This window comes from Dendrobates tinctorius, unplaced genomic scaffold, assembly GCF_039654945.1.
Source record: "Dendrobates tinctorius isolate UK_male_01 unplaced genomic scaffold, ASM3965494v1 ptg000174l, whole genome shotgun sequence".
Lineage (NCBI taxonomy): Eukaryota > Metazoa > Chordata > Amphibia > Anura > Dendrobatidae > Dendrobates > Dendrobates tinctorius.
The window spans coordinates 9,745,988-9,770,428 of record NW_027361841.1 but is presented as its reverse complement, the minus strand read 5'-3'; the positions used below and the strand labels follow the sequence as shown (position 1 = coordinate 9,770,428).

Genomic DNA, 24,441 nt, shown 5'->3' with positions numbered 1-24,441 from the left:
GCCCATGTAATTTTAAGAAAAACACAAAAATGTGAAGCACTGAAGTGACTTTGATGTTTTGCTCAACCTTTATATAACCTTATGCCTGTTTTGTTATCACTTACTCCACAGGCGCCTGAAAAAAAGAAAGAAAAGAAATCGATGGAACCTAGTATAAATGATCAGTGCACCTTCCCATTTCTTCGCTGCATGCATAAAGTCAGTTCGAAAGGTGCAGAACAACAATGAGAGAGTGCACGTCTAAATAGTGATATAGCATAAGCTGTTATTAAAATGTGTCACAATAGGATAGTAAATTCTTAATACAATTCACATAGTAGTAAACTTGCAAAAAATAATATTTAGTTTTATCTAGTAAGTAGAAGACTATGTAAAAACATGTACAATCCAATCAATAGGAAACATGTGCTCAACTATAACTTTATTAATAATATAAAAATTACAAGAGAGGTGCAGATCTGAAAAAAACATGAATTAACTAAATTATGAGGATTTTCCCTGCAACTTTGATTTGCTGCAAAGTTATTGTTGTGAATTGAATGTTCCCTATTATGCTCTGGGATATATCTAGACACCAGTGCATAATAAAGATGTAAAAACAAAAAATAAATCAATCATACTCACCTCAATGCTCACCTCTCCAATGCTCCATTTCGGCTGTCCAGTTCTCCACGCCTCCCCTTTGCGCAAAATCTTCAGCCCAGTGTTTAATCTGGGCCATTTCTTTAATCTGCAAGCAGGCCCCAGAGGTCCCTTTGCAGTTCATGTCTGCAAGTCATGGCCTTAGAATAAACACGGGGCTGGAGATGTGGCATGATGGAGTTGTGGAGAATGGGACAGCTGACGAGAACAGGGAGCGGTGTGGACAGTCGAAAAGGTAGGCTCACCTATCTTGCTAGTGCTCGCTGCGCGGTTCTCTACACCTCTGTTGCGCTGCATTTCCAGCTTGTTGTCACATCTAAGACAGGACTTCTTTTTGCAAACCTCACAGGTAACTGTGCATTTGCAGTGTTCTCTGACGCCTGCTTGTGGTTTAAAGTCAAGGCCTAGAGTGAAAACCATGCCAGAAATGTGGAGTGATGGAGACACAGACAACTGGATAGCAAACAGTGAGCAGCAGAAGTGGGTGGGAGTTAACCTTTTTATTCTTTTGAAGTTTTCACTGGCTCTTTACTGTTCAGCAATACAGCATCCTCAACTGGCTGCCAGTTTGCAGAATTTCACAAAGCAAATTACAAAAAGACCATATTTTCCAGAATGCTGATTTTTGTAAAATTTGAGAAGAATATAATTCCACCTAAATAAATTTGCTCATCTCTAGAAACTTAATCTCTATATGGGCAAAACATTCTGCAAAACATTATTTGTCCTAGGTGCTAAGCAAAGCAGATGCTTTAACAGCTGTATAGTAAGGAGCAAGGTATATTAACAGTTTTTATTTCTGTGTGTATTATAATATATATATATATATATATATATATATATATACACACATACATATATATAATTATACACACACACGGCTCTGGAAAAAATTAAGAGACCACTGCACAGTTTCATAAAAACCAGCTTCTCTATGTCTGACAGCCATTCCATTCCAGTGTCAGTTGAATTCCAACCAGAGTACACCTCATTCTGCTTAATGTGCTTCTGATTAGGTGATCACCTGAACTAAATCTTATTTAATGAAGGAAAGTATAAAAAACCCTGCTGTGGTGTTCACGATCCTCTTGTAGTAGGACAAGCTGAATGGCAAAACACATGCTAGTAATATCCCAAAAGTAATAGGAATGAAAAAATAACTTTAACTATGCCAAAGTAGTTGAAAAGAAAAGTCTTGAGTGAGGAAAAGAAGGGCTCCATTCTGACTTTACTAGCAGAGGGATACAGTGAGCATCATGTTGCCTCCATTCTTAAAATTTCTAAGATAGCAGTCTATTACAACAAGGTCAAAGCAGCAGACATTGGGGACAGCAAAGCTACAGACAGGCAGAGGGTGAAAACAACTCTCCACTAGCAGCTGGGGTGAATTGTACGACAGGAACAGTTCGTAACAGGCTCCTAGAGTCAGGGCTCAAGTCATGTAAAGCTAGAAGAAAGCCTTTCATCACTGTCAAGAAAAGGAGATCCAGGCTGAAGTTTGCCAAAGACCATAAGGATTGGACCATGGAGGACTAGAGTAAGGTAATCTTCTCTGATGAGTCAAATTTTCAGCTTTGCCCAACACCTGTTTGTCTAATGGTTTTACGGAGACCTGGAGAGGAGTACAAGCCACAGTAAGGATTATAGAAAAAATTGGATTTTTCTTTTCAAAAGAAAATATAGTGCATACTAAAAAAAATTCTCATGGTCGACTAGTTTTTTTCTTCTTTTTTTTCTTTTTTTTGCACCTACTGTGAAATTTGGTGGAGGATCAGTGATGATCAGGGGATGCTTCAGCAAGGCTGGAATTGGGCAGGTTAATTTTTGCGAAGGACATTTGAATCAAGCCGCATACAAGGTTATGCTTGAAAAACAGATGATTCCTTCTGCTCAGGCAATGTTCTCTAACTCTGAGGACTGTTTTTTTCTGCAGGACAATGCGCCATGCCACACAGCTAGGTCAATCAATGTGTGGATGAAGGACCACCACATCAAATCCCTGTCATGACCAGCCCAATCTCCAAACCTGAACCCCATTGAAAACCTCTGGAACGTAATCAAGAGGAAGATGGATAGTCAAAAGCCATCAAACAAAGAAGAACTGCTTAAATTTTTGTAACAGGAGTGGCATAAGGTCACCCAAAAGCAGTGTGAAAGACTGGTGGAAAGCATGCCAAGACGAATAAAAGATGTGACTAAAAATCATGGTTATTCCACAAAATGTTGATTTCTAAACTCTTCCTGAGTTAAAACATTAGTATTGTTGTTTCTAAATGATTATGAACTTGTTTTCTTAGCATTATTTGGGGACTGCAAGCACTGCATTTTTTTTATTATTTTGATAATTTCTCATTTTCTGAAAATAAATACAAAATTTAGTGCTTCTAAATTCAAAGACATGGTGTCAGTAGTTTATAGAATAAAAGAGCAATTTACATTTTACTCAAAAATATAACTATAAAGAGAAAAATCAGACAAGCTGAAAATTTTGCAGTGGTCTCTTAACTTTTGCCAGAGCGCTATATTGATATATATATATATATATATATACATATACACACACACACACACACACACACACACACATGCGTACACACATACGTACATAATATCGCTAGCAACTAGCTTTTGTTTCCCTTTTGCGAACTTCAAGAAATTTTCACAGGTAATTCATATTGTTTATTAACACGAAAAGTATAGTTCTGAACATCAAAAAATCATTTACACTATTTATTGTGAATGAAGTGAATGAACGTTCTTTTTAAACCTAAAGCTTGTATTTTACTGAAATAATCCCTGCAGGAAACCAGTCTGTGGTTATTAACTGTGAAATATTCAAAGAAATTGTTGCCATTTCAAGCCGGAAGGTCAAGAATTGGCTTCATGGAAACTGTCTCTGGAAACAGTGAATTATAAAACCAAATGTAACTAGAGAACAGATGTATTCTCACTTACACATTAAATTAAATACATTGTTGCAAACCAATAATAGTTACATACTGTAGTGAAACTGCAAATTGCACTGTAAAATAAAACATTAAATGCTACCATAAACCAAATGCAGTTATACAATTAGTATTACAGTATGTAACCCGGTTCAGTTTGTTGCACAACGAGGACCAGTAACTGCAGTTCCTCATGCATGTTATTTCTAGAATTATTAAGCAGTATAATAATGCAATAATACATTTGTTTAATGCCTTGATTTCTCCAAGAAATAGATGTTTCTGCCCCAGCTTGTATATATTTAACTATGTCTCCAAAAAGGAAAGGGCAATCACAAGTTATATGAAAATGGTCACTTGATTAACACAAAAAAAATCCAATTATGGTTCCCAATCCTTTTGAACCATATAGAGCAGTGGTTCCCAAACTCCAGTCCTCGCGGACCCCAATAGGTCATGTTTTCAGGATTTCCATAGTGTTACACATGTGAGAGAATTCCTGATGCCTTGATGATACTTCCATCACCTGTGAAATACTAAGGAAATCCTGAAAACATGACCTGTTGGGGTCCGCGAGGACTGGAGTTTGGGAACCACTGAATAGTTTCCTCCAAATCAAATGAGAACCTTCCAATTTATCACTTATATTTAAACTATATGTATAGATGATATGATAATAAATAACATATAAATGCAATTATCTCTTGTAGCTGCCTGTAACTATATGGTGATGTTTTTGTTACAATGTGTTTACTTACCGATCAAAATTGATGCAGTTAACAGCTTTGGGTCGTAAGGACTTTTTCCCCTACCGTTTTCAAAACCTGAATCCACAAGCTTAAATATATTATCCTGGTTGAGAAAAAAAAAGGAGACACTTTAAGTAATTAAAACTTTAACTAGTAGAGTCCTAATATATGTACATAGAGACTAGAGATGGAGCAAATCAAATTCAGAATTATTTACCAAAACCCATTTTTTTGTGATTTGATTAGCAGGAATCCAACAAATGTCAGCCTGTTTGGTAAACACGATCTGCTCTTTTGCTTGATTGGAGTCAAAAATAATAAAAAAAAACACAATATTATGCTCAACTTTGACCCTCCCTATTCTGGTTCCACAGATTCTCACCCAGGTTATCATTGGCTCACTTCCTCCATCATCTCCAATTATCTGTCTATACTCTATGGCCAATGATGCTGAGTAGATCTTAAATGACATTATGATGTCAATTGGTGTTACATGTCATGACATCGCATGAGACCTAGTGAGCACTGGATGCACAGTAGAACAAACAAGATGGCAGAGAAGACTGGAGGAAGAGAACCAGCAGAGGACCGGACGTGAACCAGAAGTGTTAGGACATTTGAAGAGTTAGAAGAGTATAATATTTTTTATTTTTTTACCCCTACATTTTTTGTGCTCAGTCATCTACATGAACCTTAATTTATAAGAATAGCTATTTTACCAGTATTTGAATTTGCATTGAATAAATTCAACATAAATCGAATTTTGCTGCCAAATTAAATAGAATCTTGAAAATTAAATATTGGCCAATTTATTCATCTTTAATATAGATCTATGTGCACACTTTTATTTACAGCACTTATTTCTTATTAAGGTCACTACAGTCACTGACCAGAAACTGATCCGAGCTCGACATACTAATATACTGTAGGTCTCTATGATGCTATTCAGTTCATATCAGGAAACCCGCTGTCGGCCTGTGCATTGTGGTCATACCGAAAAGCATGGATGTGAGAAACCAGTCTAAAGCTGCTGATGTATGTGTAAATTGTGTGATAAAAAGATGTCCAGGCCAGTATCCAGCATATTGTACTGCACATTTGTCCAACCTTAAAGCTAAATTATATGCTGTGCCAGTACCCTAGAATTTGAGCATCAAAATCTGCATCTGATTGGCACTTCCCTTTTTATTCCTTACTAATAATTATTATAATTAATAGCAATCTTCCCAGTGGCTATCAATTTACGTCAAGGGGAAGGCCATCCTTTTCAATTATAATTTCTCCTGTATTAATGCAATGCGTTCCATTAAAGAAGGAAATGGCTATTAGAGTGAAGCGAGCGGAAAGAATATTGAGTGTTTATAGGCTTCAGTTCAGATACAGAGCTGACATGTGAAGTCTATTTCTGTATCATACAACCAGCATCATCATAACTGGATGCACACTCCGAAGTGATTCCCACGGAGGCCCACAGGACCAAGCAATAAAAACATTTGTCTCTTCAGCCGCATTCCTTTCATTTCAAGTTGATTAAAGGAGACATCTTCGAGTGAATGTAAGAGAGCTTGCAGAATATGATGCTATACGTTACTGCACAAATTGTAGCAGAAAAGTAACTGCAATGCTTCGGGTCAGAGGGCTTATGAGGTAAAGACAAATGACGTGGGACATATTATTGCTAATAGGCGAAAAGTCTGTGATCTATCAGTTAAATATTTAGCCTTTCCCTAAAGTTTTATCATATTTTGTTAACTAATGTGAAATGCATATGGGTGACTCAAGTTGGCCAGATATATCTGATCTGCATTTGCCTATGCAATGTTAACAAGACATATTGGGGCCGATTTTGTCATTTTGGACAAGTCATTACGATGAAATACCATTATCTGTGGTTCACTGACCACAATATTGCCCAAGGTGACACACTCACAGCATATGGCACAGTCTTGAAAGACAATTCCCAGACATTGCACTTTCTACAGTTTCCAAAACTCCCATCGAATTTAATTAAAGGGAACTGGTCACCAAGTTTTCCCCATATAAAGAGTGGTCAGCACCAGTACACTCTCTGTTACAGCATGCTAGAATGCTAAATACTACTTGATATGGAGAAAACCTGGTGACAACTTCCAATTAAGAGGGCCATGCAAACAAACAACATACTGAAATAGTGAAAGTTTGCATTGCTAAATATGAATATACCGTATAGTTTTCATAAATAAACTATGATATGATGTATTTGCAGTATAGCATGTAGCATTTATTAGCAATATAATAGTTAAATAAAAATTCTATATTGCACAATCTCCAAACGTGGATATCTGAGGCACAATACCTACAGTATTTAGACTTGCAGGCACCTCTCATGTAAAATGCTACACTTATAACATTTTCATCAGTTAAAGGGGATCCCCTACTAGGACAACCCCTTTTTGATCATAATGTTTGGCCCCCATAAAATAATAATAAAGCCTATACTCATCTCCCATGCCAGCCCCCTTCCCACAGTGTCAGCACTCATTTGCCCCAGAGTTCTTATGCAGAGTGTTGTCAGATGTGACGCCAGTGCCCAATCAGCGCTGGCGTCACTGTCCCGGCCTTCAGAAAAATTGAACATGAAGAGGAATCCAGGGCTGCAGCTGATCTTGGACAACCTCATCATGTTTGATTTGTCTGAAGGTGGAGACAGTGACACTAGCGCTGATTAGACGCCGGTGTCACTTGTCACAACACCGCATGAGAACCTTTGGGAGAGCGAGTGCCGACACCGAGGGAACGGAGCCAGCATGGGGGGGGGAGAGTATAAACTTTATTATTTTATCGGGCCCAAGCGAGGGGTACGACAAGAAGTTGTCCAAGTAGTGGACATCCTCTTTAAGTCAAGCTAATCTTCAATTCAGCAGTAGCACTGAAGAGATGAATAACAATTGCATCAGAACTGCATTTTTTCTCTATATAGGGCAGGGTTCCCCAACTCCAGTCCTCAAAGCCCATCAACAGATCATGTTTTCAGGATTTCCTTAGTATTGCTCAGGTGATAATTGCTTCACCTGTGCAATACAAAGGAAATCCTGAAAACATGATCTGTTGGTGGGCCTTGAGGACAGGAGTTGGGAAGCCCTGATATAGGGGACACTCAAAAATGGCAAGTGATAAATCAGTCAGTGTATTCAAATATCTTTAAACATAGCTGGAGATTATTGGTTGTATGAAACCCATATGAACTAGGTAATATAAAATTAATTTAAAATTTTACTTTACAATTTTTGTTCCAGTTTATTTGGGTATATGCGTATATGCTTGCTAAAAAAAATCTTGTGTAAGAAAATCTGTCACTTATGAATCAAATTCTTCATGACAGAGCCTTCTGCATTATTTATCATTAGGAAAAGCAACATTATTTATATTATTCTTCATTTACCAAAGAGAAACTATATAAAGCTAGAGTTTGGAGAATACCTTGAAAAAAAGATATATATATATCCTGACTTGTCTTCAGTGAGTATCATTCTGTTCTTCCGTAACAGCAAAGATCATTTGAAAGTTTCTTTCTCTGATTCTATTGTTCTGTTTTGCCTTTTATTCATTGCCTTTTCATCAGTTTATGTCTAGTTTTGTGCGTTTTACGCCTTTTTTGCTGACATCCAATTCATTATTCTACTTTATAACTTTTTTAAAGTCTATTTTTTATGTGCATACCTGTTTTTTTTTAAGCTTTGTGGGTGGAGTCTAGCAATTCGACATGTTTTAGCCAGATCAATCAACTGTGACTATAAAAAAAGTCACAAAATTTGTTGCAATTCCACTCCAGATCACCTATATATTTTTAAGTACGCCAAAAGACATTTGTGACTTTTTATGTGAGACTTTGCACAGCAGTGATAAAATTCTGGTGATAAAACCATCATTTTAAGCAAACAACAGCACACAGCCTGATAAGTGACACATGGCTGAATTCAGAGTTTTAACCCCTACATCATGATGTCTCAGATTAACTAACAAAAATCTGTTGAAATATTCCCTTTAACACTGGTCATGCACTTTAGACTTCTGTTAACAGCTACACCAACTTCACTATACATATGCCTAGTAGGAGTATGGATTTGGGGAGACTGTTAAGCCCCCAAAAAAACATCATGAGCCCATGGTCATATTGCACAAAGGCAAATAAGATGACAAAAGGGAGCCCACTCCCCAATTTAAGAATCTTAAGGTACGGTCGCCCTTAGCGATGCACTAGCGACCCCGACCAGCGATATGACGCAGTCAGGATCGCTGGTGCATCGCTAAGTGGTCACTAGTTAGCTGCCACACAGGCAGATCTCACCAGTGACATAGCAGCGGTCCGGGGTCGTTACTTACCTGTCAGACGAGGCGATGAAGACATCCTCCCGCCTGTGTCCACGCGTCACTCGTTGGCGCCACAGGAAGCCCAGCAGGAAGCTGACGACGAGAAACGGTCCAGGACGTTCTCGCATGATCAGCGATAATCAGCGGGGGAGCGGTCGGAGGTAAGTATCACACATAGCGATATCGCTAGCAATATCTCTGCTACGTCACAAAAATCAGTGACGTCATAGTGATATCGCTAGCAATATCGCTTAGTGTGACAGGCCCTTTAGACATGGCTGCACAGTGAAGCGCCTAACAAGCTCAGAGTAGGGTAGTGGAGAAAGCCTACAAACATAGCTCATTCCAATAACAGGGAATGGAAGACAGGAGACCATTTGTTCCTACTTCTGGTGGGCTCATTTGAAAAACAAACAATAAAATAGATGTATGTAAAAGAAACAATATAAGAAAAGCAACTCTATGTTTATAGCTCTGCTTTGTGAATAAAACGCCACTTGACCATAATAGCGCAAAGGTCAAATCTGTTAAGTGAACAATGTGGTCATTGCACATGTTTAACGTAGTGAAAACAGCTTATAAATTACTAACTTCCGGTCTAATGAAAAATGTTTGTTGTCATAGATGTCAAAGATATACATGCTCCTGAGGTACTTTAGACATGCTGGTTAAAAAGGTTAAAAGTTAATTTAAAATAATAAGAAATGTAAATGTGGCAGCTCATAAACTGATACGATAACAAATCTCTAAAAGAAAGAATATCTCCATGGATCTACTCTATTCTACGATCTATAAATCATTAATAATGTAGTCCGAACTCTTAACTCCCATTGCTCCTTCTAACGTGCCCTCTAATCCTTTGTAAACATGGACAATTTAACCTCTGTCCCACATGCTATTTCTCAGTGCTAAAGGGTGCTGCAAAGAAAAAGCATTTCATTCATCATCCAAATCACATGATGTAACTGAGATTACATATATACTGTATGAAGCCACATAACAGCGTAAGTGAACAGAAAACATCTGACAAATTTTACAGAATACTAAAATAAGAAGTAGATGGGTCCAGGTCTATTATGGTCAACCATAGAAGTTTTTGTCCATATTGCTGTGACATCACTGCTGCTCCTTTTTACTCTAAGTTTTTGCTAGTCCAAAAAAGTAATGCTGATCGGCACATCCAAAAAATAGATAAAATCTTCCAATTTTATTCCATAAGTATCGAAAAATTAAAATTCACATACTGGTGACAGAAAAAGCACTCTGGCACTGTGTGCGCCCTTTATCATGAAAAATCACATACATTCTCTATGACTATGGGCGAACAAGCCGCAAGAAAGAATTCATGTTTTTTTCTATGACCAGCATGCAGATTTGTTTGATTCTTATGGAATAAAATTTGAAGATTTTATCTATTTTTGGATGTGCCGATCAACGATACTTTTTTTTGGTCTAATTTCCTGACAGTATCAGGATGTATTTCTACCCACTCAATTCAAACTTTTCATTGCTTTAGTGACTGGTGAAAGTCACAGCCATGGGATCCCATTGATCAGATATTTATCTGCTATTGAATAGCAGGTTATATACAGTGGTGTGAAAAAGTGTTTTCCCCTTCCTGATTTCCTATTCTTTTGCATGTTTGTCACACTTATATGTCTTAGCTCACCAAATAAACTTAAATATTAAACAAAGATAACACAAGTAAACGCAAAATGCAGTTTTTAAATTAAGGTTTTATTATTAAGGGAAAAAGAAATCCAAACATACAGGGACCTGCGTGAAAAAATGATTGCCTTCTAAACCTAATAACTGGTTGGGCCACCCTTATCAGCAAGAACTGCAGTCAAGTGTTTGCGATAACCGGAAAGGAGTCTGTTGCAACGCTCCGGAGGAATTTTGGCAAAAACATCTTTGCAGAATTGTTGCAATTCTGTGAAGCCAAATGAGATGAGAGGGTGGGCATGCAATCATTCAGGGATCCCACTGTCCCATCTGGCTACACTATCCAAGGTATTTATGGGCAATTATTGTATCACTGTTATATTATGGTACTTTTACTTGCACAATTTGGATATTGGTCCAGGCCACATGGGATGTTGCCATAATTGAATATTGGCAGTGTCTTTGTATCTACACTAATTTTGTGTCACATTAACATGGGTTTATGTCAGTGTGTGATCCCTTAACGTGCGCCAATTTTTGCATGCGTGCATGTTTTATTCCTGAATAAAATGAATAAAGTCCAGCTCACCAGTATGACATCATGGAACTTGGAGCACGGATCCGCCGTGTGAAGAGTGGAACAAAGCAAAATAGAGGAAAATCCAGCTTCACAAAAAGTGAAAAAATCCATTTCTTTATTCACTTAAAAGTTCAGAGATAGAGGATACAATATCAGCATAAATAGCAGCAAAAATGCGTTATCAACGTGTTTCTATTGTCGCAGCACCCTTAAGGGCATGTCACACTAAGAGATATCGCTAGCAATATCGCTATAACTAGTGACGTTATAGCGATATTGCTAGCGATATCTCTGTGTGTGATACTTACCTACGACCGGCTCCCCCGCTGGTTATCGCTGATCGCGCGAGAACGTTCAGGACTGTTTCTCGTCGCTCACTTCCTGCGGCGCTTCCTGCTGTGAAGACGAGCGACGCGTGGAGCCAGGCGGGAGGACGCAGGATCGCCTGGTGTGACAGGTAAGTAGCGACCCCCGACCCCTGCGATGTCGCTGGTGAGATCTGCCTGTGTGGCAGCTCACTAGCGACCACTTAGCGATGTACCAGCGATCCTGACCGCGTCATATCGCTGGTTGGGATCGCTTGTACATCGCTAAGTGTGACAGTACCTTTAGTCAGGTTTTATTCCTTCCCCTCTTTTCCTGTATATGATCCTTTTGAGTAAAGCTTTTTGTATATTACATTAATACTTGGGATATTGGATCATCTCTTTTTTCTTTGTTGTTTTTGATATATTATAGCAGAAATTTATCTGTTTAATATTTTATTTAATTTAGGTTTTAAAGGCGGTTAGGGGGCAATCACAGGGCCCTCTAGATTTGGATTTCTTTTTCCCTTATAGTAAAGACCTTCATTTAAAAACTGCATTTTTGTGTTTACCTGTGTTATCTTTGTCCAATATTTAAATTTGGTGATCTGAAACATTTAAGTCTGGCAAACATGTAAAAGAATAGGAAATCAGATAGGGGGCAAACACTTTCTCACACAACTGTAACAGACATTTGTGTAAAGGCCCCGTTACACATAACGATGTCCCAGCGATCCCACCAATGATCCGACATGGATGGGATCGCTGGGACATTGTTAGGCTGATCGCTGGTGAGCTGTCACATAGACAGCCCCTCCAGCGATCAGGACCAGCAAGCAAGCTGGTTTCCAATGTAAACATCAGGTATCCAAGAGCTGCGCGGCTCTTGGATACCCGCTATTTACATGGGAAACCAGCGTCATTGATTGCTGGTCTCTCGCTGCCACACGCAGCGATGCGCACTGGCCAGCGGGAGACCAGTGATCAAAAAATGGTCCAGGACGATCGTGCACAATCAGCGATACCCACCCAGCGGGGGGGGCGGTCGCCGCTAGCAAGATCGCTGTGTGTGATGGGGCCTTAAGACTATGTTCACATCTACTTCAGAGCTGCCATCACAGATTCCATTATGCATCATGAGGAAAGCAGAGCATCATTTAGCACCACTGTACGTCTTAGTTTATGCGTAATCTTGCATACAGTTGAATGCATATAAACAAAGACTATGATAAAGAACACATTGCGCATCCGAAACAGGTTAGCATTTTGTATGTACATTACTTTCTGATGTGCTTTACAGTTATTTATTGATAACAGAAATAAGTTTTTAATTTGGAGGCCTGATGATTCTCTTTTCAGTTGGGTATAAACATACATCACTGAACTATATCCAGTTCTTTTTTTTGGTCTTTTAGCTGTTCTTCTGCTTTCTATCAAAGCGAGATCTAATAGAGGGAAACAAATAAAACACATGCCATAATTTTGCTAGCTAAAGATTTGTTTTTAAGACTTTCACATTGAAAGGTGAGATCAGTTTAAGTTCAGATATGACAAGTTTAGTAGGAGCCCGGGATGACAGCTGATTCCCTGGGAAAATATGTCCTTGAATGAGCCATTCCAGAACCTTATTAGACAACCTTGTTCTGTTAACATGCAGAATAATTGGAAGAGGGACTTGTGGATGGATACTAAGGATAACTGCAGACAGTTTCATGTTCTCCAGCTACACTTTTTTAAATTCTTGCTCTGCAAGCTGTAATGTGATTTGTTGTGGCCAAATAAATGTAAATCTGAAACACTGCACAGGAATACATTCTAGTTAATGAAAAACAAAATATTTATAATCTCATCTTACATATGCATAGAAAATATTGTACATGAACTTTGTAAAACAACATTTGTATATTATATTTGTCTTATATGTACAAAAGGTTATTAAACTAGCAGCATAATGAAGAGAACAACTATGTCTGGTGATAGAATCATAGAATGGTAGAGCTAAAAGGGACCTCAAGGATTATTGTGTCCAACCCCCTTGCTCAATGCAGGATTCAACAAACCATACAAGACAGATGTTTGTTCAGCCTCTGTTTGAAGACTTCCATTGAAGGAGAACTCACCACCTCCCGTGGCAGCCTATTCCACTTGTTGATCACCCTCACTGTCAAAAAGTTTTTTCTAATATCTAATCTGTGTCTCCTCCCATTCAGTTTCATCTCATTGCTTCTAGTCTTTCCTTGTGCAAATGAGAATAAAGCTGATCCCTCTACAGTGTGACAGCCCTTCAGATATTTGTAGACAGCTATTAAGTCTCCTCTCAGTCTTCTCTTTTGCAGTATAAACTTCTCTATGTACTGTATACATAGATGCAAATAAGTAAGAAAAATACTTTAATAATTTTCTAAATATATGTAACAACCCTGCTCGCATCACTGCATGGCCTCCCATCCCCCACACACAAATTACTCACTGCTCCAGACCTTGCTGTGATTTCTGTCTGCTGCCAGCTCCATGCTCTGTGCTGCTTGTCTCTTATCTGCTCTGTGCATGTTTCCTGTCTGTGCGCATAGGGGGCGGTGCCAGAACTCTCTGGTTCTTATGGAGTCAGGATGCACCTGTCTAATGTGTCCCTGACCAATTACCAATAGCCTTCTAGTATTTAGTGCAGCTCCACCAAGTGGAACCTTACCTGTGCAATGTGTTAGTGTCTTGCTACTGAGCTGCCAGATCTTGCTCTGTGTTCCTCCTTCTGTGGAGGCTTTACTCCTTGCTTTGCTTGGTACTTGTCTGTCTGCCCTCCAGAAAGCAGAATATCCTGGTCTATGTGTCTTTGATCTAGTCTTGCTTTGTACCTGTGCATACTCTGGTCCCTGTGTCCTTGGTCCTGTACCTTGTCTTGCACTGTTTCCTTGTCTGAAATCTCTCCTACCTTTGTCTGTCTGTCTCCTTGTCTTTGGCTTCTTTCCCTGCTATGTCTTTCCTTGTGTCCTCCCTGTCTACTTGTGTTCCACTCTCTTGCGGCTCTGTTCATGCTCCTCTCTCTTGTGCCTCTGCCTGCTCTGTACTCTTTAGGCTGTACCTGTGCTCCGTACTCTTGCAGTTCTGCTTGGTTCTGGTTCTGCTGCTGCAGAACCTCTTGCTGCTCTACTACTCTTGTCCGCAGTCTTGCAGCCCTGCTTGTGCTCTGCTCTCTTGCAACTCTACCTGCTCTGTACTCTTCAGGCCGTGCCTGTGCTCCGTACTCTTGCAGTTCTGCTGCTGCAGAACCTCTTGCTGCTCTACTATTCTTCTATGCAGCCTTGCTGTTCTCCTCCTGTGTGAACAGGTCCAAACTTGTTCCATCATACATTACACTCTTTCCTGTTAGTACCCATACCTTCTCCTCCTGTGTGAACTGGTCCAAACCTGTTCCGTCATACTCCACTCTTTCCTGTCTGTACCATACCTGCTCCTTCTGTGTGAACAGGTCCAAACCTGTTCCACAATACTCCACTCTTTCCTGTCTGTACCGGTACTAGCATCCTCTGTGTGAACGGGTTTCTACCTGACCTTCATGCACAACACCTGCCTGCCCCGTGCCTCAGCCATGCCTGCTTGCCCTGTGTCTCAGCCATACCTGCTTGCCCTGTGTCTCAGCTGTGCCTGCCCTGTGCCTCAGCCGTGCCTGCTTGCCATGTGTCTCAGCTGTGTCTACCTGCCCTGTGTCTCAGCCGTGCCAACCTGCCCTGGGTCTCAGCCGTGCCAGCCTGTCCTGTGTCTCAGCTGTGCCAGCCTGCCCTGTGTCTCAGCCGTGCAAGCCTGCCGTGTCTCAGCCGTGCCAGTGTGCCCTCTGTCTCAGGCGTGCCCACCTGCCAGTGTCTCAGCCGTACCTGCCTGCTCATGTTTCTGCTGTCCCTGCCTGCCAGTGTCTCAGCCATGCCACAGTCTCCCAAGTGGGATCAGCAGCCACAGCCATACACCATCCTGGAGTGGAACCTGGCAGCTGCCTGCCGCACAAGCCTGACCTCACCATCAGAGGCTCCAGTGAAAACCAAGGCAGCTGTCCTAGTCACGCCCCTTCCAGAATAGTCTGGTTTGTGGCACAGTGGGGCCACAACCCCCTGGCTCATGCCCACCAGTCAGGGCATGAGCGTGACAATACATTAGTTCCTAAAAGAAAAACCAAAAGAGAAGATAAAGATTTAGGGATCAGAAAAAGACCTAAGAGGGATACTTGGAGATACAAAAAAAGAGTAACCTGATCTTACAATCAAACCCTGGAATCATTCTAATTTGAGAGCAAGACTACACATGGCAAAAATATAAATTATAATGAACTAGAGCCCACACATCACTGAACATCCCTTTCTCCCAGCCTGGGGTCCAAAGCATCGCCCCACTTCTGCCTCTGCCAGCAGCGATCCTGGGACCCTTCTCCACTGCAGCCACCACCCTCAGTAAACAATAAGATGCATGGATTATACGAAGCACCACCATTTTACTCAAAAATATTTTTGTCTATTTTTCTCCCCAAAATTTGGGATGCATCTTATAATTCGCAAAATACGATACGTCCATCAAGTTTAACCTTCCTTGACCAGTAATTCATTATCTATTTCTATATTATTTAAAACCATCAATAACATTTGTTGTGATAAAAGCATCTATCCCTTTTTAAAGTGTTGATATAGTGTCTACAATTAATTTTTGTGGCATTCTACTGACTGAATACTATAAAGAACGCTTTCCAATTTAACTGCCTGAAACACCTATCATCCACACATAATGCACATCCCCTGGTCCTTAGTATGGTCCTTGGAAGGAATAAGTCATGTGTGTCAGTTCCTTAAATTGACTAAACATGTACTTATACTTGTAAATGAGATCACCCTATGAGCTGTATTTTTTGTATGCCAAATAAACCCAATATTTATATTTGCACAACTGCAGCACTAAAAAAGATGAGTGCAAATAGTTTGGGATTAATACAGAGATTCAAATGATAGTGAGAGAGATAGTATAGATGCAAGCAGAAGTACAGGACTCTGTGTGATTCATCAGTAATATGCTGTAGCTAGAATTTGAATCACAACACAATTGTTTTCTTCATTCTTAATCCACTAGAAAGCAACAGCAAGCTGCAAAAAAAAACTTAAGTCAGTTCCAGTCAGAGACAGTATGTTTGCTACTCACAAGTGATTGTAATGAAATTTAACTGTGACTGTGTCTCAAAAAGTTTGATTGTCACAATGATTTTTTTGCATGTGTGTCTAAGGCCTCTTTCACACTTCAGTTTTTTACAATCAGTCACAATCCGCCAGGTTTTGAAAAAAACGGATCCGCAATTTTCTTTTGAGGATCCGTTTTTTTCCCCATTGACTTCCATTATAGGCAGATTGTGACGGATTGCCGTCCGTTGCATCTGTTTTTTTTGCGGATCCGCCAAAAGTTGCTGTCCGTCACCATCCTCAAAGATTTCAAAACGGAGCTTGCAACGTTTTTTTCTCTGGCGGATCCTCCAGACACTGATTTAACCCAAAATTCTTTCTGGGTGCCGGACAAGAAAAAAATCTCTCTCTCTCTCTCTCTCTCTCTCTCTCTCTCTCTCTCCTTTTCCAGGCTGTGATTCCTTTAAAATTCTTCATTTGTCAGATCCGTCAAAAAAACGGACGGGTGGCATCCGTTGTCATCAGTGCTAAAACGGATCCGCCATCCGTCCTTTTGGCGGATTTTGACTGATGCAAAAAACTGAAGTGTGAAAGAGGCCTAACTAGTCATCTTTTGCATCAGTACAAAAAAAACACAAATAGAATGCCCTGTCGCATGTGCTGGCTTCTTTGGACCTACCTATCTAACATTTCTTATTTCAGAATTTTTGGGAAAGTTGAATTCTGTTAAAAAATGTAAAAAAAAATAATATAAAAATAGACATTTAATTGGGCATGTTTGTTTTTGCACAACAGTTTTAATTGTCCAATTTGACATCTGTACATAGCTCACATTTTGCTTTCTGGCATTGCACCTACCTACTTAGCACATTTTGCTATGTCCTTTTTGCCAAAGTTTAAATAATTAGGGTTGAAAAGATTGTCTAAAGTAAATTATGTAAAAAAATTTACAGTAAAAGAAAAAGTGCCAATGACAAAGGACAGGGAAGCATACAAGAAAAAAGTATACCATGGCTAAGAATGGAGAGCAGCAGTAGAAGCACCAGACCTGTAACATCCGTAACGTTTCATTTTTGGTTGATGGGGCTCAGTGGATTTTGTTTCTTGCACCCGGAGTTGATATATTTATTGATACAATTTGGAGATATATACAGTGGGGAAAATAAGTATTTCACACAATGCAGATTTTGCAAGTTTTCCCACCAACAAAGACTGGAGAGGTCTATAATTTTTATCGGAGGTACACTTCAACTGGGAGAGACAGAATCTAAAAATGAAAGCCAGAAAATCACACTGTATGATTTTTAAATAATTAAATTACTGTTTATCGCATAAAATAATTATTTGCTCACCTAACAACCAGCAAGCATTCTGGTGCTCACAGACCTGTTAGTTTTTCTTTAACCCCTCTGATCATTGCCTCTATGTAGCAGAGCTGATTGGGTTCTGGAAGCTTCTACGCTTCCATGGAGACTATTGAAGCATGCCAAAAGTAAAAAAAAAGTTTTTAAAAATATAAAAAAATATATAAAAGTTCAAATCATTCCCCCTTTCGCCCCACTCAAAATGAAACAATAAAACATCAAACATACACATATTTGGTATCGCCATATTCAGAATCGCCCAATCTATCAATAAAAAAAACAACCTGATCGCTAAACAGAGTAGCAAGAAAAAAAGTCAAAATGCCAGAACTACGTTTTTTTTGGTTGCAGCGACCTTGCATTAAAATGTAATAACAGTCAACCAAAAGATCATATCTGCACCAAAATGGTATCATTAAAAATGTCAGCTTGGCATTCAAAAAATAAGCCCTCATCCAACCTGAGATAACAAAAAGTGAAGATGCTACAGGTATTGAAAAATGGCACTTTTTTAACCAAAGTTTGGAATTTTTTCACCTAGATACAAAGAAACTAGACATGTTTGGTGTTTATGAACTTGTAATGACATGGAGAATCATAATGGCAGGTCAGATTTAGCATTTAGTGAACCTAGTAAAAAAAGCCACACAAAAAACAAGTGTGGGATTGCACTTTTTTTGCAATTTCACCTCACTTTTTCTAGTACACACCATGGTAAAACCAATGGTGTATTTCAAAAATACAACTCGTCCCACAAAAAAACAAGCCTCCCATGGCCATATTGAAGGAAAAATTAAAAAGTTATGGTTCTGAGAAGAAGCGTAGCAAAAAATGAAAATGCAAAACCGAAAAAAAGCTCTGGTCATGAAGGGATTAAAAAAGCCCTCCTGCTCCGCACTCATTACATGTATTAATTCTACCTGTTTGAACTCTTTACCTGTATAAAAGACACCTGTTCACACACTCAATCACTCTCCACCATTGTAGACCTGCACCTACACTGGGATGGGCTACAGGAAAACAGGCAAGCAGCTTAGTGAAAAGACATCAAATGTTGACACAAATATTAGAAAATGGAAGAAACACAAGATGACTGTCAATCTTCCTCGGTTTGGGGCTTCATGCAAAGTCTCGCCTCGTGGGGTAAGGATGATTCTGAAAAAGGTCAGAAATCAGCCAAGAACTACATGGGAGGACCTGGCCAATGACCTGAAGAGAGCTGGGACCACAGTCTCAAACATTACTGCTTTTAATACGCTATGTCATCATGGATTAAACTCCTGCAGTGCATGCAAGGTCCTCCTGCTCCAGCCAACCCATGTCCAGGCCCATTTGAAGTTTGCCAATGACCATCTGGATGATCCAGAGGAGGCAAGGGAGAAGGTCATGTGGTCACCTGATGTCAAAATAGAATGGTTTGGTTTCAACTCCACTTGCCATGTTTGGAGGAAGAAGAATGAGTACAACCCCAAGAACACCATCCCAACTGCGAAGCATGATTTAGGGAAATATCAGACTTTGAGGGTGCTTTTCTGCAAAAGGGACAGGACGGCTGCATCTTATTAAAGGGAGGATGGATGGGGTCAGGTATCACAAGATTCTGGCCAACAACCTCCTTCCTTCAATAGCAGCATTGAGGATGGGTTGTGGCTTAGTCTTCCAGCATGAAAAAAAGTCATTGCAACTAATTGATGGCTCTGTAAGAAGCACTTCAAGGTTCTTGAGGTTCTCGACAGTCTCCATTCCTGAACCCAATAAATAATCTTTGGAGGGAGCTGAAACTAAATGCTTCCCATGACAGCCCCAAAACCTGAAACATCTGGAGAAAATCTGTATGGAGGGGTGGGCCAAAATCTCTGCTACAGTTTGTGCAACTTGGTCAAGAACTCCTGGAAACATCTGACCTCTGTAATTGCAGACAAAGGTTTCTGTATCAAATATTAAGTTTTATTTTTCTATTGTATCAAATACTTAATTCATGCAATAAAATGCAAATTGATTAAGTAAAAGTCATAAAATGTGATTTTCTTGATTTTTTTTCAGATTCTGTCTCTCAGAGTTGAAGTGTGCCGACAATAAAAACTACAGACCTCTCAAATCTTTGCACGTGCGCAAACTTGCAAAACAGTCAGCGTATCAAATATTTATTTTCTTCACTATAAAATGGTTTGATTGTTTAGTGTTGAATCCTTTGCGATATTGAGGAAACTGAGAAATTCTGTTCACTTTTTTTTACATTATGGCATTAGCTAATTCAGTAAATTCATTTATAAATCTTGATAGAGCAAAATTTTTATGATGTAGCGATACCACTTATGTGTACTTTTTATTTCTATTCATTTAATGTTTGAAAATAAGTGATTCAAATTTTTTAAAACATTTTTTATTTACTTTTTAATGTGTTTTGTAGACCCTTGTAGGAAATTAAATCTGCCATTGGACAAAGAGATGTACTTTACACAGCAATACAGTAATATTACTGTATATAGCAAAAATCAAAGTCTCTTATTAAAAGCCAGGTTGGCTTTCATATGAATATCATCAGGTTTACCAACATGAATAATTCATATAATACACATAATACATAATATATTTCCTAAATAGTATAATATGTATATTACATTACAGGAACAGATGTTCTAAACTGACTCCCTACTATCATAACAACCCATAAGCACATGGCTGGGGTCAATGGTCTGTTAGAACAATTTCTGACTGTGGTATTTAACAGGTAAATAACTGCCAAGTGCAGCTCCACTCCACTGGTGAATGTTAGAGACAGGTGATAGCGGAATAACACAGCCATCATCTGCCAGTAAAGAATGGGTCCCGACAAGTGACATGCCAGTACTAACATGTGAGTGGTGTGTGTGCTGCATGTCTGATATGTATAACTTGTGTTTGCTGCATGTGTCTGATTTGTGAACAGTGTGTGGGCTTTGTGTGTCTAATATGTGAGCGGTGTGAGCTGCATGTGTCATTTATGGAGGCAATGTGTATGCCACTAAATAGAATAGGAGCTAGGGCATAAGAAGAAATAAGAAAATTATATATATGAAAACATCATTATTTAGCAACAGCTCGAGTACCAATGCCTTGTTAGTATGATACAAAACAAATATGTTTTATTGCAACTGCTTAAAGTAGAAAAACAAAAGAGGACTATGTGGACCTCAGACTAAAAATGTTGTGCTACCCTGGAATAAAGGGAGTGTGAAAAATTCATTCAGTCTCTTCATTTGTTCATAGGAATGCTTTCTTGACCTGGTCAAAAATTATTGATTTCTTCATATAATACAAGTCTATCACAGGAAATCATTGATCAAGTACAGAATAATAAGCCACCAATTATATTTATTTATTGTGCCAAAACCTGTGGTCAATAATTCAAATCCTTACAAATTTATACAATTTGTAGTTCAACTATACTGGTTGTGCAGTAAGATAACTGAATACTTTATTAAGGAAATCCACATTGTGAGATCTACTTGAAATATTAATTTTGGTTGTCTCATGTATACACACAGTCTCACACTAAATAATATGTATAAAATGTATATTTATCCATTATACAATACATTTTGCTTTATTTTTCATAACCTTGCACGTTAAACAATTCAAATAGCTGCTCCACTAAAAAGTTTGATGCTAATCATCAGAAACAGAAATCTCATTTCACTGCTCAGACTGTTGAACATATTTTAACCAGCACTGAACAAACCATCCTGTAATCTGAGCTGAGGTTCAAAAGAAATGGATCAGTTCACAAACAAGATTACAAGCTTCAGCTATAAACTGTTAGTTTCTAGCTGATCACCTCTAATAAACACTATACCTGTCACAAGAATATTTGCTTAGTGAAAAAAAACAATCTCAATGCTGATGAGATGGTCATTTATTAAACTTAATAATTGACAATATTCAACAAGTAAATATCTTCTAAACCCTTAAAAGGATTTTCTTCATACTCTCAATTCATCAAGTACACTTGCTGCCTTTAAATCAGTCACAGAAGATGTTACCAAGTTCATCTCTTTTCCTCCCCCCACTGCCTGCACCAGTGACCCTATTTCCTCTCACCTCCTCCAGTCACTCTCCTCAGCCATCACTATTCACTTAACTAAAATATTTAACCTCTCTCTTTTCTGGAATCTTTCCCTCCTCTTGCAAATATTCAGTGATAACACTAATACTAAAAAAAATCCCTTCACCAGAACTGTTCTGATATTACAGACATGTTTCTAATCTTCTCTTCATCTCAAAACTCCTAGATTGCTTGGTCTGCTGTCCTCAAATCTGCTATCTTTCAGGTCACTTTCTTCTTGACACTTTATAATCTGGTTTTAAGTCTTTACACAATACATAAACTGTCCTTTGTAAAGTTTCTGATGACAGCTAAACCCAATAATAATTACTATATTCTGATTTTAAAGTTTTTCTCTACAACATTTGACATTGATAATTACCATCTCCTCTCTCACTATGCTCTACTCTGTCAGCCTTCAGTATATCACTTTCTCTTGGTTCACATCCTACTACCTCTCTGATTATTGATTCAGTGTCTCATTTGTTTGCTCTTCTTACTCTTCACTTCCCCTTAAGCCTGGGTCACACAGCCATGCGAGAGAATTGGGCCAATAATGCTTATGACACTAGGCTCAAACTTTGTCAGAGTTTGAGCTGAGTGTCAGTTTCCTGTGCTCCGATTCTCTCACATCGCAGAACAGGTGCAGAGAAGTCTAAGAACTTAATTTCTCCATTGTCTGTGTGCATACATTGGACTACGTTCCAAAGATTCAAGTGATTTATAGGAAAGTTGTCTTCATTTTTTTGCAAACTTTGTTGTTGTAATAATCCAACCCCTACATGCCGCCTATAAACATCAGGTTTGTTACCACCAGTTACCAACTATTTCCTGTAAAGAGATGGTAATATCTAAGTGACCTCAACCTAAGACTTTATTTGCTTTAATACATTTGCATTACGAAGCTCAAAACAGGGTCAATACACACCTAGGAGACTTCAGAGCGTTATCCACATATTTTCCAGGAAAGTAGATGTTTTTAAGTCCTGCATTTCAAATCTAGTAGGAAAATTTGGTGAAGCCAGAGCATTCAAATTCTAAACGCTTTGTTAATCTCTGCTTTTCACACATTCCACACACTGAGTAGAACATTGTATCTGAACATATACAGATATTGCCTGGCTACTTGTTCATGTACTGTAACTTTACACAAATAACCTTGTTATCAATAAGATGAATGGACCACACACTGCAATTATTTTATCTTTTGTGTCTACCCCACATCTTTACAGATTGTAAACTCCTGCATGCTGGGTCTTGACTTCATTTGGTAGAACTAGAGAATTATGTTACTCTGTAATATCTGATATTGCTTGTTACATATACCCTATGAATGTTAAAGTATTATATAAATAAATATTTTTTTTCTTAAAATAGAATGCAAAGTAAGTGACAAAAACAGCATATAATTTTGCAGTATGCAATTCTGCATACAAGTTCAATGTAGTTTCCCTCATATAAAGACTCATATACACAATGGCTCCAAACAATCTCAGGGTTCTACGCAGCCAAAAAACATGGCACTCACAAGGAAACCTTACTAAACTATTATATGCCTTTGATTTTATACAAAAACATTTAAATATTTTTAGACAAGCTCCTGCAAAAATCCCCAAATCATTGGTTAATTCAAGTGAAGTCCTCACAGTGCACACTGACTGTGTGCTCTCTAGCTAGCTTGTCAATTCTCATCAGAGCTGGCAAGGGAGCGCCCTGTCACTATGCAATAAAAAGAATATTGTACGATGACAAAATCCTATGGACTACATCAGAATTGACAACTGCCACGTGCTCAGTAGAGCAGAGTATAGGCCAGTCCCTGAACTGGATATCACTGATGAAGTTTTGCTTCAGGGAGGAGGCAGAGGTTGTGGCAGTAAACGCATCATCAACCCACTGATGACAACTCATTTGAGCATCACAGCATAAACTGGCAAGCATTAAAGAGTAAGCAGGTAAAAACTAAAGAAATTATATAGTGTAGTAAGGGAAATTTTTAATTAAAATATATTAGAAAAGAGATTAGATTATGAAATTAAATAGATATTTAGGATTAAAATAAGTGTTAGTTTCGCGCTACCGCTCCATGTTATTGCTGTAAAACGATCATTATATATTCTTATAGAGCCACATAATGTTGCGTAGATTCTTTGTGTACAAAGTACTGAGCATAGAAAAGAATGTGTTGATAAATGACAATCAGGTTCAAGCTTTCATATTTATAGAACCATAGTTGTTATGGAAAGCAGCTATCCTTTTCCATTATATTTTTTGATTCTCTTTTGTGTCTTTATTATTTTGTTCATTTGATAATCAAAACAATTTTCTATGCAAATGTGAAAACAGGATAAAATTAGCTTCAAAGTGTGAAGATTGTGTATGCCTCAATTCATTTTTTACTAGTGCTAATTCTATAATTACAAGGAAAAAGACATACAGTAGCTATTCTGTCGGAGACATTTTCTTCTCTTACTGTAAAGTATATGTATCATTAGCTTCTTTGGATGCAAGAAAATACCGAAGGCAGCTTGATTTCTCCTGAACAAGAGACTTTGTACAGTAAAATTATTTGCTAAAGTATATTTGACTTGTTTAGAGCTGCTGGCACAG

At 38.6% G+C, this 24,441-nt stretch overlaps 1 protein-coding gene across 1 annotated transcript in view; it reads right to left on the bottom strand.

Annotated features, from left to right (window-relative positions):
* Positions 1 to 24,441, bottom strand: part of SEMA3A (semaphorin 3A) — a 371,020-nt gene that overhangs the window by 115,606 nt on the left and 230,973 nt on the right. Inside the window, exon 5 of the mRNA XM_073551304.1 lies at positions 4,346 to 4,439. Coding sequence (XP_073407405.1) covers positions 4,346 to 4,439 — 94 coding nt within the window. The remainder of the gene's footprint in view (positions 1 to 4,345; positions 4,440 to 24,441) is intronic.